Here is a 20618-nt window from a genome sequence, read left to right as displayed (position 1 = left end):
GTGTTTCCCATGCTCACAAATAACGATTGGGTTCACGGGGAGAATTGCAATACTCTTGCTTGAAAGTCATAAATCAGTAATGTTAATAAATCAATAATGCAGTAACGTTATCTTTGCAAGTGTGTAATAGTAGGTTATAATTAAGTTACGATACATTTGTAAATTAAACGTTTCTAAAATATTATACGGTGAAAATCACAATCCGAGTGAATATTAATTTTAATGGCAATTAGTTAATTGGGTTTAAATGAATCTCATTGAAGGCAATCTCGTGGCTAGTGATTAGAATGCATGCATCCTATTCGATGATTGCAGGTTCAAACCTAGAAATACACATCTAATAATAAAAAAAAGTGGTAAGTACACTGCATCGTAGGTGGCAGGAGACGTGTGCATGTTATGACTTTTACAACTTTTTGAGTCATAATATGTAAAAAAGGGTGGCTCGTAGAAAAAGAAGTATTGATACATTATGTGTAGATAATCTTACAATCTACAATTTTTGTCTGAAGTATTTTCATAATAAGATTTACCGTTATGTTGAAAATAAAATAAATTTATTGACATGAATAGTTAACATAGTTGCAAACAATGATGTTATAGTAAACAGATATGTTATTAACGCGCAAAAAGTGAAGATTAGAAAACGTCCTAATTGGGACGTTTGCCTTTAGTTGTTTTACGTAGTAATATTTTATAATACATCATAACTACGTAGTAATACGTTTTGCGTAATTAAGACATCTAGTTATCCCTTTTACTTATTGTTTTTATCAAGCTATCCTTTTAACTTTTAACGAAATGTAAAAATAAACTAAAATAAACGGTCTCCGGCGCGGCAAACTTTTTTCTGTTGTTTAGTATGGACAGATATGTTATAATCTGTTTATTAGAATATCATTGGTCGCAAAACATCCAATGGTCCCGCACTAGGCGAGCCTGTCTTGCGGGTACCAGCTACCGGTTACAATTTCATGTTATGAACAGGAGCTCGGTCTACATACGATCCCATATTTAATTATATAATAATACAGCATATAAGAAATTGAAAAATATCTATTACCTAACGAAACAAAAACAATTAGTTAAATAAATATAACAATAATCCGTATAATTAATAAGAGAGCCTACATAGAACTAATGTATTGAGGATGGAGCTTGAATATACTCTTAGTTTAGAATCTAGTTTATTGGTGCCCAAAAATGATCGAAAATGATGAATCATGAAAAACTATCATATTTTTCTGTACCTTGAGTAAATTTTTTTCCACACAGGATGAATGGGGACGTTATATTTATAATGGAAAAATTTTACCACTCATCAGCTTTTTGTAAGTTAATGTGTGTTTGCTCTTGTTTTCGGGTTCGGTCGGTAAAATAATTACCGAATTATTGTTATTTTATATAAATCATGGAATGAGGAAAAAACTAGTGTTACATACTTTGGAAAAAAAATCGCTAGCTCCTTTCTATATTTTTCTTGATTTGATATTTTCTTTCGTATCATTTATTATTATCAAATATAAAAAACAAATCTGAAGATTTCAAAATTTTATTCTTGGGTAGAATCGTAAAAATGTAAACATTGTAAGCATCTGCAAAAATCACTTGTTCAGCATGCTGTAGTCTATTATAAAAGGCTATTTGATTGGTTTCTAAAATCCATTTTATATTATTTAGTCGAAGTTAAGGATCCCCGTATATAGTTCTTTTTTTTTTATTATTTCTAGTACGTATTAGCAGAACATCATATTAAAAATTCCATATTTAAATAGCGCGCGAAAACGCTACTGGGACAATATGGCGCTGCAGGAGGTCGGTGACGTCACTTGCCTGTATTTTAATCTATGGTACATGTAGTAGGCAATCAAGTGACTTCATCATAAATACAGCCAATCAGTAGCGTTTTGTGGCAAGTGACAAACGTTTAAAAAAATGCAATTTTATTTATGGATTTTTAAATAAATTAAGTATTATTGTCAACATTAACGTTAGTACACAACCATTTTTAAACTCATAATATAAACTGATTACAATAATTGACATATTATTATAGCATAGTCAAATAGTCTATTAACACACAGGTTGTAACTATTATATTGTTAAATTTTAATAATAATTATATGTTTAATGCGTTGCTTTTGTTGGAGACTCATTAATGAAATAAAGGAATACCTAAACTGTCTGTTATTTATGTTGATCTGTGTGTTTTTTATTATCTGTGCTTTGTTTTAGAAGTGAAGTCGATTCGATATTTCGATAGGCTAAGATTTTCTTCTGTATGTTTGTTCTGACTGAGAAAAATAAATAATTTGTTTTCATAATAAAATATAAAATTTCATCTGTTATAACTTTAACCGTGCACTACGTTAGAACAAAACAATAAATTACAATTTATGTTTAAAAATATAATAAAACAGCTTCAATGTTATAAATTTTATTAGCTGCGTAAATTTTCCTATTGTGTACGATACTTTAAATAAATATTGTAAAAGTATATTAATGAAAAACTATAAGATGGCTTCATGTAACACTGATATGCAAGATCGACTAAAATTATTTAAATTTACAAAAATATTAACATTGAAAGTGGCTCAGATAGTTGTCCAAAGCAGACAAGGAAAAAAAATAGCTCATGATTGCAATGTAATCAAACCCTCGGACGATGGCCCACCACCTTCGCCCACCAGCTTGCAATGGGTATGTATGTAATGTTAAACTGCAAAAGCTAGGACATTTAAATTATGAATCTGTCATCAATTAGGTAATCATAACTCTCCACTCGTCGATACAACTACTTATAAATTAAAATATTTCAAAAGCCTCTTTTAGAGCCAAGTGAATGTAACAGTTAATAAATTATCATAAATATATACATAAATGTTGGAATAGTAGATTCTATGGAAAAGAACCAGTATATTTATTGTTTATATCTGCAATATAAGTGCCACCTTTAGGCAAGTAAGAAGTAGTTAAGCATTTTAATTTTCTTAAAACGGTTTGGACAACTCTTGTGTGCAACTCACTGCACAATATTCTACGAACTATCACCTTATATATGAATACATTCTATTGTAAAATAAACCTAGATGAGTCCTATTTGAATATTGTAAAAGTTATGTCAAAGATTCTCTGTAACTTTCACTAAATTTAGTAAATACTTTTAGCCAATAATAAATATATTGCCATATAATGAGAGAAAGAATAATTGATAAATCAATGGTTTTGCTGAAATTAAATTATGGTAATTTATGAACATTAATTTTTATAACATAATTCCTTTTATTTATATTGTTCCCTAGTCACATGTTCAAGATAAAAATTTGACATTATTCAAATATTTTTATTAACTTCTAAATAAACTAAACAAACTAAAATAATAATATACTCTTAAAATATATATAACATTCTGCCTGAAGTCTCAGTCACCAAAAAGAATATATGTATTTGTACCAAGCTTTACTTAGCTTCCTACCATATTTTTACCCGTCTTAATCATTGCATTTGAAACCCATGGATAGGGGACAGAAGTAATGCTAGTAATCAACAGAAAGCATGATAATAATGAGGGATAACATAGATGGAACACTCAGAATCCATATTGGATTGCAAAAAAAAATACTTAATCTTGCACCTCCTAATATCCTATCTTAATATATTTGCTATGATAAGTGATTTATGGTCGAAAAGAGTAACTACTGAATTTCCTAACCGATCTTTACTCTAGAACCTACATTCTGAATCAGTTGCGGTGATATATTCATTTCAATGCTGCTAAATGGTTATTTAAAGCTTTCTTGGTCATTAGTTGAGCTAATACACCTTTGATAAAAACTAATATTGTACTCTGGGCTTCTGTATTAAATTTTGAAGAAAATAAAACAAGGTCTTTGTTTTTAGTTCAATTTGTCCATACCAGACATGCCCGAAGTGAATACTGATACCAAACGAGTGATAAACGGGGAAGTTATCGAAGCATTAACGAATGTCCTGTGCATCGAAATATTCTTACGAACGAACGACGGCGACGAGATGGTGTTGGAGCAGTGGACCGTGCGCATGGCGCCGGGCTGCGACATCAGCATCAGCTCGGTGTCCACGATATACTACCGCATGAGTATTATGCTCAAGTCTACATTAAGTATTTCAAGGATAACACCTGCATACAAATTATCCAGATTGCAAAATAAAGAGTCCTATATTATTTCTCATAAAATTTATGGTGGGAAACCAAATTTAGATCTACTAGGTAATTATCTAAAACGTGATTGTGTTCTAATTGTGTAATATGAGTACAAATCACTGGTGGTGCTTACTCTGAATGTTGAAATTTACAGGAGAAAAACACAAGACAATCAAAGTGAGCGAATTACACACTCCAATAGGCACGATTCAGATAGAGGTCGTATACAGGACGAAGATGACAATATTGCCCGAGGACAGGAAGCCTGTCGAGAAGAATGTATTGATGACGAGCGACGGCATTATGATCAAAAGTGATCACTTCCCGAAGGAGAGCCCCAGGTAACAATAGGTCCATCGACGTATGCACGTTTCATATATACATACTTATTTAGGTCACGTATAATTACAATTAGAAAACAAACAATTTTAGAAAAAATTACCATGAAAAGAAAGAAATAGATCTCTCCAAGCCCTTGACAGCAGGAGCGTTTGTGGACACCGCTAAGATGAAGGAGTTGCACGACACTCTAAGCCAGCAGCTGCCGCCCGAGCCTCCCATGATGTGGATCCTGGCCGAGAAGGACAAAATGGACAAAGTTAGTTGATACGTCACATGGAAGGTGTATTTCATTATTTTGCGATTACGCACACGATTTGAGGCGGTACATTATTGTTGCTTTGCAGAAGATGCAGCTGCTGTCCCTAGCGGAGTGCGTGTCGGAGGCGGGGCCGGATCCGGGCTGTCCGGCGGCGACGGCCGGAGCGGGCGCGGCCGCTGTGGCAGGCTGTAGCAGCGGCCGCGCCGGCGCCAGCAAGGCCATCGACGTGCCCAGGCTCAGGGACAGCAACAAGTACGCCAGCCTGATGGTAATAATATTAGCTATGATATCCGGCGATAGCGATGAGAGGCGATGTTTCCTTACGAGGCGATGCGATGCGATGCAGGAGTTCCCGTTCGCCGACGGCAGCCCGATGACGGAGCTGGCGAGCTTCTACCAGGAGTGCGTGGCGGCGCGCGCGGCGGCGGGCGCGTGGGAGCCGCCGCCCGAGCGCGACGGGCTCGCGCGCGACGTGCTGGCGCGCCAGCTGCGGGCCTACGAGGACGCCGTGCCCGAGTTCGACAGCATGCTGGCCGCCATGCTCAGCGACTCGGACCACGCCGCCGACCTGGCCGAGGGCCGGGCCCGGTCTATCGCCGGGAAAAAGAAGCAAATATAAATTCAGAATGTTTAGCTAACTAGTGAGCTGATCTACTCGTTCCACATCGGCTCTACGCGTAAACTCTGAGATGTTGAAAATATATATCTAAGTTATTGTAGAGGTCATCGGGCGTAGTGAACGTAGTCTATCCTCACTGAGTGTTTGTTACGTCGTCTGGGGCGCAGGTTGGACTGACGTGTGACGCGCGACGTGCGCCGCGTGTCGTGAGACGTGACGTGTGACGTGACGTGACGTGACGTGCCGCGCGAACGCGCGGGGGGAGGTTTTGTACTGGCTTCGAGTACATTTTGGTTACATAGTTTATTTATGGCTAAAGTTAAATTGACGTTTCTCACGCTGTTGTATCGTTGAATCGATGGTGCCTTACGTTAAGGAAGAGGTATTTTAATTTGTAATTATAATATATATATATGCCTATGTGCCAATCGGACGTTTCAGCGCACTACTTGCGCACTAAGGTTTTACTTGGTGCGCGAGTGCTGGAGTTCGTTCGTCCGCTCGTCGCGCTCGAAACTCGATGTTCGAAACGCTGCTAGTCAAAATGTATAAACAAAAGTCACTTTTAAAAGTTATGCTCCCTGCCGGGCGACCCTCTGTCCGTTCGTCCCAGTAGGGAACTAACAAACTCATTGAAATACCTACCTTGATGAAATTATTGCTTTTTGATATATTGTTAAAATGTTTATTGTATCGAATCCATATCAAGTAAGGACTGTGCTCATGAAACAAGCGACTGTTTAATTAAGTGATTCATTGATAATAAAAATCATTTGATCATTGTTTATGTGTGCGTGTCTGCGTGTCTGCGTGTGTGAGACCGCGAGCTTGTTGTGTGTGTGTGCGTGAGTGTGCGTGCATGCGTGCGTGCGTACTTGCGTGTATCAGAAAAAGAAGTTTATATTTGACAATTTTATTACTCTCTCATTGATGTAAAATATCCGTGAGTAATTTATTAATTATGGTTATTATAAGTTAATCTCTAAACATATTTATAGTGTAGCGTATCGTATACAGCGCACGACAGAGCATTCCAGTGAGCGAGTCCGAGTTGTGAGTTGCGTTGCCTTTCATGTTGTACTGCATGCCATAGTGTACTAATTCGCTGACGTTGTGAACGTTAGTGCTGTGTAGCTCTGAAGCATTCGACAGATATTATAAATACATATGTATATTCAAGTTTTATTCTCAGGCCGAGTTTAAATATATGTTGCGTTGTAGAATTTCAGTTTTTCATTTGTACCTGCCATCGCAATAGTGTGCTACGTCCTGGCTTCAGGGTCGTGCCGAGACTTGCCGTTATTTTTCCAACGCGGTGGACTCTTTAGACAATTTCGAGACCTAGTGTTCCTCACTGCAAAGCAAACAGTCACGGACAGAGACAACCTCTTTAAGCTGACGTCTCACGGGAAATGTTGCTAAGGGTGCGTCCATTAGGCTACAATGTTTTATAAAGTCTCTGCATCTAAGTTCACTTAGCGTAACCGGCCTACGGTCTTGTGCTTAACATACACACGAAAGAATCTCTTGGAGGAGGGACCAGCACCTGTGTAATTGTATCTCTATGCCGTCCCACTGCCTCTTCTACCGAAAAGCCTTCGACAGATACTCTCAGATTTGGGCGCGCTTTGCTTTATATTCTGATGTTCTGATAACGGCTAAATGTAATGCTCCATTTCATGTCCAAATATTCAGAGGTTTCAGAGTGACGACAAATGAAAATGTTATAAGTTAATGACATGATGAATATAATATAATTTGCAGGTGGCTAGCCTGTAAATAGCTGCCCGCCAGTATGTTACTTACTACAAAACAGTACACACTAAATATAACACATAAAATAGGAATAAAGTTTCAAACATATGTACTGCTAATAACAATTGTTCTTTATTTGAATATTATCGCCAAAAACACAGAAACGGCAGTAGCAGTGAAATAAGACAAAAGGGAAAGAAAATATAGAAAGATTTATTTTTTCAAGTTAAATATCTGATATTACTTGTGACAACCCATATTTTGCTCAGGCGAGTCATTGGTCGGTGGAATGCTGTACAGCTTCATGCACTGTCCGGTTACATTCTGCAAATATAACAAATTATTATTTCGGATTTATTCATGCACATACGTATATACATACATAAACACGACGCAGACTATTTATTAGCGGGCCTATCCTAACGGAGTTTGCCACGACTGGCGACACAATCCTCGTTTGCCGTCGCCAATCTCAAATCTTGTAACCAATCAAATCAAATTTAAATTTCTTCATTCATTCATATCATAGAAGATAATTCAATATCACAAAGAAAGCTAGAAGGCGCTTGTTTCTCTCTAATAACCTTTTGTAAACAAGCGTTCTTTTACATTTTGTTTTAATTTTGACAATGAAGGCATTTTGAACGCTTTTTAAGCTCCTGTCGTAAGACCGTATACTCTATACAGCGCAAAACCTAGTGAGTCTATTCGGTCGAGTCAAACAATATCGTTCAAATAGTACTATAGCTCAGAGATAATGTCAGTGTGTAGTTATTATTTGGATGGAAACGGGTTCGGTTAGGAATCGCTCATTGTTAAATGCGTAGTAGCCAGGACTGTCACGTAGTAGTCGTTGTGTTTTTTAGGGTCTATGCGGGAGGACGCTGAAGGTATAATCAGTGTGTAGTGTAAAGAACTCAATAGTGATAATAGGTAACAAAGTATGGGTTGAAAACACACTGAAACCACATATTTACACGCTGGCATCAAATGTAGTATAAGCACAAAACTTTCGGATATACCTGCTCCTCGTTTGTTTTAAACTTATAAGAGACGCTATCAGCTGATGCAGATGACTGCATTTGGTAATAATAAAAGTGACCGAAGCCTTTGATTATATTACACAAACAATTCGAGATTCCTTAAAGTTCAGAAGATATGAAGAAAATATTCTTTGGTTACGTCACAGATTGTTTTCTTCTTATTCATTACAGCTTAGTCCTTTTAAGCATTAGAAAAGAAAGAGTATGCTGTAACTTGATCGTCGAGCGGTGGTCGGTAGGTGCGGATGAGCGACGCGTCCCCCCGGAGCGGGGCGTCGCCCTGCGGGCCGCGGTGCGGCGTGCGTGCGCTCCTGGCGGCGCAGCGGACTTCTCGTAGGGCGTCTAGTGCTACGTTAAGTCGCACGCGCTGTAGGAATACATACAGAGAGTTTTCATCTTCCAGTTCCTGAAATTATACAACTGAAGATAATGCTTTATTGATATCAGACTCATATGGATGTGCTGTGAATGGTGATCTTTAATGATTACTCTTTTGTGCCGGTTTTCTATGACGTCTTGTTGCTGTCGTCTGATGTCCTTTGCCCAGCCACCATTTATCTCTAGAAACTCGTTCAATATCGCTTCATCATGCACCAAGAGTCCTGGCCGGTTAGCCTTTGTTTCTGACCAAGTCTCGTTGATTTGAATCGTCAAATAGTGTGAGCACAGTACCAGGATTACCTTAAACCGTGTCTTTTATAAAATAAATAAAAAATACTACGAATATTTATTATAACATGATCGCTGAGTAGGGTTGTATAGGAATCACTATTTATACGTCCTACATTCTATACGTACGTAAGATGTTAAGCTATTAAGGGGTATCGAAACCTGTAGAAATATATAAAAGATATATCAGTGAAATAAAAAGGTACGGGCCAAGGAAAACATCTATTATGTTCGGGTAACCAACTCGTTATAGTAAGTACATACATATCTTTTTGGCCTTTACTTGCCACAAGTACAAGAAGTGCTTAGTGCGTTTCTAAATAGTTGATAAATAGCCTCATTTTCGGAACTCTTACCTCGTCTTCTGCTTCAAGTAGTACGTTTTTATACAAGTTGTACGCCTCGTCCGCCAGGGAAACTTTGTTCTTTAAATCTTCAGATAATAATTGCAAAAGCGCGAAAACCTAAAATATTCACATCGGTACCTTCTTATATTGTAACTTGTCCGGGACATAGTATATCATTCTATAGTACTCTAGCCGAAGCTGCGGCTTTACCCGCGCGAAATTTATAAAACACAAACATCCAGCTCCAATTCACTCGTTAACTAATCGAGACATCTACTGCGGCGCTTCATTGTGAGCGGATCCTGATTATACCGTACCAACAATGTTATTTAAAACCTTAATTTGTACGAGTATAAAGTAGGGCAGCTAGTATATCACGTAACAATCCTCGTCAAACCTTGGACGCCCGCGATCCGGCAGCTTTCGCCGCGGGCACGCACTCGGGCGTTCTTCGACTTCTCATTTCAAGGTTTTCTTGAGCACATATTTCCCCATGTGATTCTGACGGCTGAAGAGGGCTATTCAAATCTAATGAAAAAAAATCCGTCTTGTGATAAACTAGGAGGAATCTGTTTGCATAGTACTTCAGAACAAATATCCGTAAATAATATGATTGCCGGTGCACAAAATTATTGTTAAAGTCCTGTACTATATTCTCAACGGGTGGAAGGTCTAGTCTTGAACCGCCTACCGTTTTATTCTACTCTAGTCGGAAGGCTGAAGGAATTTTAATTTCGGTATGTCAATCGCAATTGGGTATGGTATGCTTACAAAAATAAGAACCTTTACAAAACATTGTGCAGTAAAGAAGGTCAAAAACATATACACAAGCTCGCAAGGCAGAGGTGTCAGAGCACAAAGAATCCAGCTACGTGTAAATCCATCAAAAGTTCGAATGGTGATTTGTTGTACAAAGACAGAGACATTATAACGGCTTGGTTTCAATATTACAAACAGCTACTGAATCCGAATCCAACTGCCACAAAACTTCCAGTTATGAATAAGAACTTGAGACTTATACCTCCTATACACCCAAACGAGGTGAAGATGGCCTTGCAAAAAATGTCCAACAAAAAAGCCATAGGACCGGATGGTATCCGAGTAGAAGCTTGGAAATGCTTGCGAGAAAAAGGAGTCAACTTGCTCACCAATTTCTTCAACTGTGTGATGTTCTCTTCTAAAATGCCAGACGCATGGAGATTGAGCACCATAGTTCCAATTTATAAAGAAAAAGGTAGCAAGTATGAATGTAACAACTATCGCGGAATCAAGCTTTTAAGTCATACGATGAAGCTTTACGAGAGAGTGATAGATAGTCGCCTAAGATCTGAGTGCGTCTTATCAAGAAATCACTACGGCTTTGTTCCTGGCTTATCAACAACTGATCCGATGCTCTGAACACAATTGCTGAAGAATATCGTGCAAAAAACCGGCCATTGTATGTTGCATTCCTGGACCTGGAGAAGGCATTTGATCGCGTCCCAAGAGATACGATTTGGTGGAGCCTTCGTAAGAAGAACGTCCCCGAACAGTATGTTAACATCATTGCCGACATGTATAAGGGTGCAAAATCAATGGTACGGACGCCAGCGGGTGCCACGAAACCGATAGCGGTCACAGAAGGTGTACACCAAGGCTCTGTGCTCAGCCCCTTTTTGTTTTGCTTGGTTTTGGACTCGCTTACCGAGATAGCGCAGAATTCAACGGCATGGACCTTTGAATGATGACTCACATTGTCTCGGAGGCCCGAGACAATGTGAGTCATCATTATCATCATCATCACACTTATAGGTCACTTAATTCTTGGACATATGAAATTCCTCGTGCAAAAGTGACTTATCAGTCAAAAGGAAATGAAGTGACAGAGAAGTGTCAAAGATAGTTTATTTATTAATATTAACTGTATATTAATATTTTGTGTGTTTTTCACATGTTTTTGTTCGCCGGCAGCCTGGCCTTTTTGATAATGGATTTCTCGATAATACATCGAAGTTATAACGTCATGTCAAAGAGCACGAGTACGGGTTGGTAGACCAAACGTTAAAAAATCTGTAGAACTGTTGTGATTTTTTTGTGAAATTAGACAGATTTTATTCGAACAATAACAAGGTCTTCCTTCTTAGAAAACAATATTTGTTTTTTAAGAAGGAAGAAAAGAAGAAAATAAGCCAAATCTTCAGAGAAACGTGTACAAATTGCGATTAAATTGATGGTATATTCTTCAAAACGTTGACGACCTCCATCGGACGACATCAAAAAGATAATCAATGACACGATGTTCACTCAATATCATTAATATTTTGTGGAAGATAAGTTTTTTAGGTTACTTTGTATGACGCCATGTTCGTCAAGTGGTATTCCTGCGGACCGGCACTCATCCCTGAAGACAGCCGCCAACAGAGCCGCTATTGAAGATCCTCGCTTCACCATACATGGATACTAAGTTGGTTTTAATTATAAGTCAAGATTATGCGTTTCTGCATTAAAAGCTTTGTAAGTCAAAATTTTTCATTTATTTGTCACCAGACTAGGCCGCCAGGTCACCAGTTGCGCGACGGCGTCTCCACTGCGCACTACGTCGCACAGCACCGCCAGCGCGAGGCACTGGACGGGTGCTTTGCTAACCTGTATCGGGATTGTTATTTCCAAAAAATAAACATTAATAGGTACCTGGGGCATCACGTCTCCCAAAACTAAAGGCGCTTTGGCCGATGGCTATAGCGCTAGAGCGGTGGTGACCACCTATCATCAAGAATAATCAGATCAAATGAATGTTAAATGCTTCACAACCAACGTTGTTAGAGTTAGCGATCGACCGACCCGTGAACCATATCGACCCGTCTAGTATCGCTTGTCCTTATCGGTCTTCTTATCTACTTATTTTTTTTGTTATAAAACACATTACATATTAGCAAGTAGAAATCAATTCATATATTGCGAGATATCTGAAAAGGCTAGAAATACTAAAAATAGTTCAAAGAACTGTAAATGAATCGTGTTAAATGATGTTTCACTGTTTTGTTTCCAACACTACATTTTATATAATAATATTGTACGTGATGTTTAAGTCCGTTATTAATTTATTTAATGAAATAAAAAGGAAATTTACAAACTACACGAACACAAGTAGGTAGTTATTGCTTAACATATATTCGATAATCGATAGAATAACTCATTATTTCGTGTTTCATTTTAATTGGTGTAATAAAATAAAGGGAAACACTGAACACATCACATAGCTTGATCTACCGAGCATTACATGTCAGCCATGTTGAATTAAATACATCATGAAAGAAGCCATTATTACCAGTTGGGAATCAATTGTGTTGTGGTTTAATTGGTCGTTATTAGCTCGTAGCTGCTATAGACGTCGAGACAGAAGCCCCACAGCGATAGGAGGTCTACATCTTACGGAGACGTTCACATAATAATGTGTACCAACAGTGACATACCGTGATGATATCCAGGAGATTATAAACACCGCTATTCACGATGAAACGTTCTCTGTGCTCGCTTTGCCAAACGATTGCCTCCCAGATAAAGTTTAACAACGATATAAGCCACCTGAACAGACATATTGAGTGAACAGAATGAATACGAGTAAGTATCGCCTATGATTACAGTAGTGTCATTTTAATGTAGTTGCTAGACAATGGACAGTAGGAGAGTGTCTCGGCCAAGCACAAACCTGTCGGCGATAATGAGATGCTTGTTGAGCGAGTAGAGAACGACGTTCAGCATCCTGGTGGCGAGCGCGCAGACGGAGGCGGGCCAGCCGAGCCGCGGGTACACGCAGCAGTCGACCCGCGCGCCCGCTTCCACCGCGCTCGTGAGCACGCGGAGACAGAGCGCGATGATGACTTGGCTCTTTTCCATCGGCGGGCACTTCTGGTTTAGCAGTGTGTAGCAGAGGTCTACAATACATACTTTATGCCTGTTATTTCGTGTTTCATTTTAATACAATTTGTTGTTTTTGTTAGCTATAGAGAACATGCAAATATAATATTTATGAAAATTTTGCTGTTAATGTTAAAACAATATTAAAGAAGAGCCACTGCAAGGTTTATATTTGATATAATTTTGTGTTTGAATAATCATTATGAATTACAATAACGCGAAACGGAATGTATTTTAAAACACTATTTAGCTTTCAGTGACGTCACTCCTGTTGTGACTAATTATTTAAGGTTAGGTAAGTATAGTTGTAAAAAAATGAACATTGAAACGATAATTAATTAGGTTTTCCGAACTAAAAGGGAAGTTGGGGTTTTCAAAACAGAGTCCAGATTCCTCCTTTCCGCTGAAAACCACTTTTATCAGTTTTTGTCAGAAGATCCAGTCAAAAACCGTATTTTTTGAAAACTTCATTGAAGTAGATGAACACATGGCACAAAATGGCAACATAGCTGGTTTACGGGGTATCGATACCTACACTCCGTTTTAAATTTTTACAAAAAAAGTATGTCAAAGGTCGAGAAACAGTACATAAGTATGTAAGCAAATGAGGACAAGTACGATCAGTGGGGCTGTGACAGACAGCAGTGACGTCATACGAAACATAAATCCGTTTTCGCGCGAAAATTTAAATTGACATTTTGAAACCGCATTTTATGCAGTATATTGCAGTGTTTTAGATTTTTTATCATTATCATGATAGATAGATGATAGATAATCGTGCATTATTGGTAAAAAAATAATCTTACGCGTCAGTATTATGATTCCGTGAGTGTTAAGCAGGTCTTTCACGGAGTCTTGTCTCGAAGAGATTTGACGATTGTGGGTCGCCACCTGCAGCAGGCGCACGCTCCAGTACAACGTCGGGAGCTCGTAAGGACTCTCCGAGTACCATTCTATGTACCACAGTATCCTAGAATATCAGAGTAGCTATGAAACGACTTCTAACGGTATATTATTAGTCGATTTAACATATAGCAACACCGAGGACAGGGTAGACGTAACTTAGTGACATGTAATAACTAATTTAATTGTACCTTCTTATTATCGCATACTCTTGTACCAATCTCGGTGGCATGACGGGTAGTGTGCTGACTAAAGCCTGTAACGCCGTCTTTCGGAGGTCGGAAAAAAGAGCCGGTGACCAGTGGGCTCTGAGAGGGCTTAGACCAGGATCTAGCAAAAACATCAGACCCAATAGCCAGTTCTGAGACTGCACCATCTGCGATACCAATGAATTGTCTTCTAGCTCAAAATAGGAATAATTAATAAGGAAAATATTAAAAGAAATATGGAGATAAACTCACAAACTTATTAACTGGTATGGCCTTAAGGAATGCCACAGATAAGTAAATCAAAACTTTTTTGAAAAGCAGGTCCGCCTGGGCGGTGTTGAAGTTGACGGTCCGAGTCCAGTCGTGTCTGCGAGGTACCTCAGTGAGCACAGACAGCGTCATTATATCTGAAAGATTTTCGCTATTAAATGATTATTTCAGATTTAAGTATAAAAGATTTGATTTATTTGTCACGATAGCATGGCATTGCGTATAGCAACGTTTGGTGTATTGGTCAGTGATCTCAACGATACGCTGACCCAACTTTATCATGAGAACTATGTTTTGTAGTCCAAAAATAATTGCCTAAAGAGCTTGCAACATTTTTATAAACTCTGTGAAAAGAGCAGGACACAAAAATAAAATATTTTAAAAATTCCGGCTCTTATTAAATCTCTGTTCTCCGTGTCCTAACAGTGTACCTGTTATTGTAGCAATAATAGTATGACACAAACGAAAAGTTTGCGATTACCGGGCATCAGGAGAGACGAGAAGGCCATCAGGCGGTCACCGAAGCAGTGCAGGAGCGCATGCGTGATCACCGTCAACGTGCTCCTCTCGTGGTGATGTTCCCGAGCGCGACATTCAAAACGATACGCCCAAATAAAGCATCTATTACGAACGTCAGGGAAGTTTAACCCATATTATACACTATAAGGGAATTACGCTGCCCCGTGTAGGTAATAGTTACCGCTGTGAGTGGTAATCCGGGCACGGAAGGAGAGTGCGAGAGGTAGCATTGGTGGCTAAATAGTCCTTTAGAGCCTGTATAAGTACCAGGAGCAAGGTCAGCGTCGTCGACATGTTGATGCTACTGTCTCCTGTTAAAAGCGTGTCTGCATTTTATACAAGTCACTTTTTAATTAAATAAATTTAATGAGAAAAACAAAATATGTATCATTGTTAAATTTTTGTTTGACAACTACTAACACAATACACGATGTATATATCGTACGTAGACTCCCAGCGTTCCATCAGATATTGTAAATTGTAAGAGGCAATTTAATTGTTTAGTAAGTGATAAATTGAACATAATTTACCAACTTGAGTTACAAATAAAAACTGCGTCAGCGGGTCATTACCTAGTCGGACTGCGTGGTCCTGGGGGTCGACGGGGTTGTTTTCATAGGCAGGCAACCTGTCGCCGGGGAAGTAAGGATTGAACCGGTAAAATATATTCTCAATTACGTTTTCTTCGAGCATGCCGATACCTGTAAGTATTGTTACTGATATTCCGTGTCTCAAGTATAAAATATATAAATCAATATATAAATTACTTATGAAATTATTGTGACAATCGATAACCCGAAACAGTACTAGTATCAGAGTATTTTCAGGCCAAATTTGTGTTAAAATGTAGTTGTATGTTGTTTGTTACGAATGATCTTAATACTTTGCTCATTTCATTGATTTGGCTACTTTTATACATTCAAGAACCTGGATATATTTACAGTATTCAGCAGAGTCGCAGGCCATAAATAAAGCAATTTGCAGGAAGGCGGGGAATCGATGGGACGAGCACAGCGCCAGCATGCGCACCACGGTGTGCAGCGCCGGCGCCGCGGCGCGCAGCAGCACCCCGAGCGGCGCCGCGCCCGCGCCGCGGTCCCTGTCTGCGGCTGACAGTTGCCATATCAAACCGCGCGCTACGTAGTCAAACAGCTCGTCTTCCTCCAACCGTATGAGAAGGTAACCTGGGGATATTTTACCTTTGGCACTCGACAAATTCCAACTCTCGAATTGAAACAATACGTAATGCATTTTGTATAGACAGCATAAAACGGAACTGAGCATGCTTGTAGCGCGTGCGCGACTGCTGCAAACCATTCACCTCGATACGCGCGCCAAGTGTGCGCATGGCACATATGGCAGCCACATACAATTAACACTAATTTAGACCATTATTTAATTCATTTTTACACAGTCGTGGGGTATATGATGTTATAATGAGACATATATTTCCCATAAATTACGACGTTGATGATATGATATCTATTGTCACCAATCTTTTAAAATAAATATGAATTTATCAATGCATAATAAACAAGTTTCTGATTCTAATGTTATGACGAATTATGAATAAATACATTTACAAATCTCCTTTATTGTTATTGTAAGTTAGTTTAGCTAGCGTTCGCCTGAATGACGACCTGATCAGGATCTTATCTCCGAGTAAACTGTCGTAATAACCTCCTCCTCCATCGTTTAACCATATACACATACTCATAAAATGTAACACGTACACGTTTCATAATTCTCTATTGAATTACCAAAAAGTAATAATGTCCAACGGAACCTACTCAGAAATCCGACGTATCTTGTAAGTTCGTCGAATTGCGAAACAATGTTAGATGCAACCGTTAGCAAAATTGGTTTATCCAAATTCTTCAATAGAAGGACAGTTCCCTCTCGCAAATTAGGCTTAACGCCTAAATTCTCCACGAGGTGTTCCAAGATAACACACAAACTTTTTAAAACTTCTATTTTCTGACACATTTATAGGTTTTTACGAGGTAAATATACATATAATCGAACGGGAAAATTTCCTTTCAAATGAGCCATCACGTATTACATGCTGTGTAATGCGGCTCACTCACACTTTCAGTCAGAAGACATCAATATAATACTCGCTACTTTTTGGTTGTACAATTAAAAAAGTTTGATGTAACAAATGAAATTATGACTGTATACAAGGGCCCTCATTCGCTTCTTGTCGACGTTGCAGGAATTATTAATCGTAGTTAAAGGATACATATCCGTGACGAGATGTTTTGGAGAACTCGCGGAGGTAGGCTTCGATTCTGTCCGTTTGCTGAGCCATGGGCTCCGCAGTCATGAACTCCAGGGTCGCCGCCACCTCCCATCCGCTGGCGGGCCGGCATTTTTCACTCCATTTACTAGCTGGAACAATTACAGCCATTTATTTTTATATACCATAACTTCTAATGATGGAGTTTTTTTGGATATTTCTGAGTGAAGAATTACCACAATTAGTAACCTATGTCTGCTGATAAATTCATTTTGTGGCTGCAGCAAAGTCAGAATAAAATGACATTTTACAGGGGTTAAAATTATTACCGGAGTATTCATGGGTAATAAATTTAGTTTAAAACATTTAAAATGTTTTATAATCCCAAGCATATTTTTAGAAAATTTTTAGAAAATCGATGTATCGTATCACTCACTCACGTCACAACTTCGAATATGGGATCTATTGAAAGAATTTATAATTATAGACAACCAAAATATCCATATTGCCTAAAATAATAGAAAATAGAGTTTCATTAAGAAAATAAAATATTTTTATTACTATAATAGACTAGCATAACTATTTTCGAATTTAAGAAACGCGTGTAGTATAATTAATAATGCCTTGGAGTTCTGTGATATAAGGTTGTAATTTTGGCCGTTATATTGAAGACTTTTGATTTTATTTTATAATGTGCAATCGTCTAATAAGTTTGTCAGATCTCTTCGTTGATGATCTTGTTACCGATTTGTTTGTAACTGTAAATATTATGTGGCGAGCTATGGTCACAATGATTGTGTATATGTTAATCCGTAACTAGACCGTCTTCTAAGATTACTTTTTATATCTACTTACCTGTAATACTTTACGCCCAACTGTTTCAAAGATTTTTTTTACTTCAACAGAATATTTTACGTTGACTATTTAAGATATTAAGGCAACCTGCCATATGTTCTCGTAAGACAAGTATTTAGGCAATGTATAATCGCTCGGGCGATCATCGATATTATAGATTTGATCGACTAAGTTTTCATGCTATCGACACCTACTATACCGTGCTGTGCTCGAGGTACTAACATAGACTGTGTTTTTTTTATTATTTTTTTACTTTATGTTATTAGAGGCCGTTTTAATTAACTTAGACCTTATCGATCTTGGTCCGTGTCAGGAGTTGCAGCTCTATAGGTTTATATATTATATTTTATTTTTATAAAAAAATTATGAACATATCGTCCAATCATTCGCGAGCGTCGAGCTAACTATGATGTTGTATTACATGAACAATTATCAAAATATTCAGATTTCCTTTCTATTTCGCAATTTCCTTATCTTGTATTGTTGTAATGTTTATGGTATTATTGGTTTAATTCAATATAAATTAAAAAAATGTCTTAGAAAAAAAAAATTAAAGAAAAACCTACGTAAAGTATTTTCTGGTTACGGTTTATTAAAATTTTATGATGATTATGTTGATTGATTTCCATATTAAACAATTTCCCAAAAGTTATATAGTCGATCCAAGGAGCGGCTAATAATTGTTTTGTGTTCATTAAAAAAATACTTCTTCAAAAAATACGGAGTAATCGATAATCTGCTATATTGTAGAATATTTAGTGATATTTTATATAATCTCATAATTATTGTGACATGATTTTAATAAATAAATCTTCTAATTTTGATTTTTATAAGCAAACCATGTATACTAGATTACAAGGAATGTAATATATCTCGCAATTGTGTGATTGGATTCTGTTTGATTTTTCTCATAATCTGACTGATTCGGATTCAAATAATTAAATAAATAAATACTTCACATTTTACATTGTATACAGTTGTAAGATCCAATCGCATCTCGGACGATTGTTATATTTATAACTCATATAAGTAGTTAACTATTACTCATATAAGTAGTTAAATAGTGAGTCTATTTATCAAAAGGACCTAATGACATAAATCACAGTTTAATAAATAACGTTTAATATTATAAAATAATCGTTTTTGATAAAACCTTAGAGGTTCGAAGCCTTTTTAAGATTATTTATTTTGTTTCAAACACTATTTTGGAATAGAAAACGAAGTTGGTACTTAAGTGTGATGTCGTCACAGGCGTCAGCCGACGTCGTGGCGAACGCATCTAACAATAGAAAGGTTTGCGGGTCAAGATAGTAGCACGCGAGAAATCCAATAAAAATATGACACTCATACGATGGCGATGTAGGTTGAGAAAGCGTATTTTCAATTCCAATAAAAGGACGCAATGATTTGCTTTTAAGTATTGCACGTGTACCACGCGGCACACATACTTATCCTTGCTCGCGACTACTTTCTTGTCTCTGTATGAGCTATAGATGGCAGCAGAAAGTTAAGTTCCTTTAATACAGTACTGAATAAACAGCACAGATAGTTTTAATTTTCGGCACCGCGTTTCAGAGCATCTTCATGCTATGAAAGACTAACCAGTTAGCGGCGCACTGTAGATATTCAGCAATATCTTTCAACGAACTCAACCGATTTTAATGAAATAAAGGCTGAGTTGTATTTAGGACATTATAACAACCTGATTAATTAAATTTATACCCGTTTTTTTAAATGTTATTGTTCCAAATAATATTCAAATTCAATATTTAAAAAACTGACTCGAGCTTCTACTCACGAATTTGAATAGGATCCAATTCCTTGATCAAGTTTCGTTTGAGGCGACCCTCCTTCGTGTAAAGCTTCCCCTGCGATCCGTGAAAGCAGTGAAATGTGTCAGACGATCCCGAAATTGATTCTGATTTCCCGAAGTACTCGTCGTGGGTGATTTGTTTATACCCAATTCCGTATTTGTCCCGTTTGAAAATATGTGCACGAGTTGAGCCCATGGAATCATCGTCGTATCCTTTTGCAGTTTTCAATGGTTCTTTTGTAACATGGCTTTCTCCCGGGGGCTCTCTTCTAGAAGACGTATGTATTGATTTTTTTTTATCCATTAACGATTGTTATGCTTATTATATTTCTTATTGGATTTATGAAGATTTGAGTCTCAAGTTTGATATTTTATCAAAGTATTAACACTCTTTTATCGTTATCCGTTGACTTTAAATTAACGATTTTTTTGCCATAAATACCAAAGTACTAATATTTATTTTAAATCAGATTTCGATAGAATGTGGGGCTCGTCAAATATCCTCGAGACGATTCGATGACGCCTTGCGCATGTCAGACGTCACGTTCGTCGGTGGAGTAATTTATTTTAAATTTGTATAATCAAAATTTATTTCTGCCAGTGACTTATAATAAAAACTAAAAGAACGATATTTCATAATTTTATGCAGGTTAATATTGTGATGTAAGTATATTGTTTTAATGAGAAACCGAGGAG

At 37.6% G+C, this 20618-nt stretch overlaps 2 protein-coding genes across 2 annotated transcripts; one reads left to right on the top strand and one right to left on the bottom strand.

The window, feature by feature from the left end:
- Window positions 1-2221: 2221 nt before the first annotated feature.
- LOC124542970 (autophagy-related protein 13 homolog) lies at window positions 2222-6626 on the top strand. The gene is made up of 6 exons (XM_047120935.1): window positions 2222-2700; window positions 3901-4249; window positions 4338-4524; window positions 4616-4781; window positions 4870-5052; window positions 5131-6626. The coding sequence occupies exons 1-6, from the start codon at window positions 2503-2505 to the stop codon at window positions 5401-5403; spliced, it is 1356 nt and encodes a 451-aa protein (XP_046976891.1). The 5' UTR covers window positions 2222-2502; the 3' UTR covers window positions 5404-6626.
- A 726-nt stretch (window positions 6627-7352) lies between these two features.
- On the bottom strand, window positions 7353-20404 carry LOC124542853. The gene is made up of 19 exons (XM_047120739.1): window positions 19908-20404; window positions 17258-17406; window positions 16806-16992; window positions 15957-16199; window positions 15588-15716; window positions 15197-15326; window positions 14978-15117; window positions 14479-14633; window positions 14209-14393; window positions 13921-14084; window positions 12906-13131; window positions 12670-12781; window positions 11741-11842; window positions 11513-11656; window positions 9615-9917; window positions 9227-9334; window positions 8691-8882; window positions 8416-8607; window positions 7353-7482 (listed from the first exon to the last, which is right to left on the bottom strand). Exons 1-19 carry the CDS (start codon window positions 20224-20226, stop codon window positions 7399-7401), a joined length of 3264 nt encoding a protein of 1087 aa, XP_046976695.1. The 5' UTR covers window positions 20227-20404; the 3' UTR covers window positions 7353-7398.
- Window positions 20405-20618: the final 214 nt, after the last annotated feature.

The sequence above is a fragment of the Vanessa cardui genome, chromosome Z (assembly GCF_905220365.1).
Source record: "Vanessa cardui chromosome Z, ilVanCard2.1, whole genome shotgun sequence".
Lineage (NCBI taxonomy): Eukaryota > Metazoa > Arthropoda > Insecta > Lepidoptera > Nymphalidae > Vanessa > Vanessa cardui.
The sequence above is the reverse complement of the archived record's forward strand: the minus strand, read 5'-3'. Positions and strand labels throughout refer to the sequence as shown.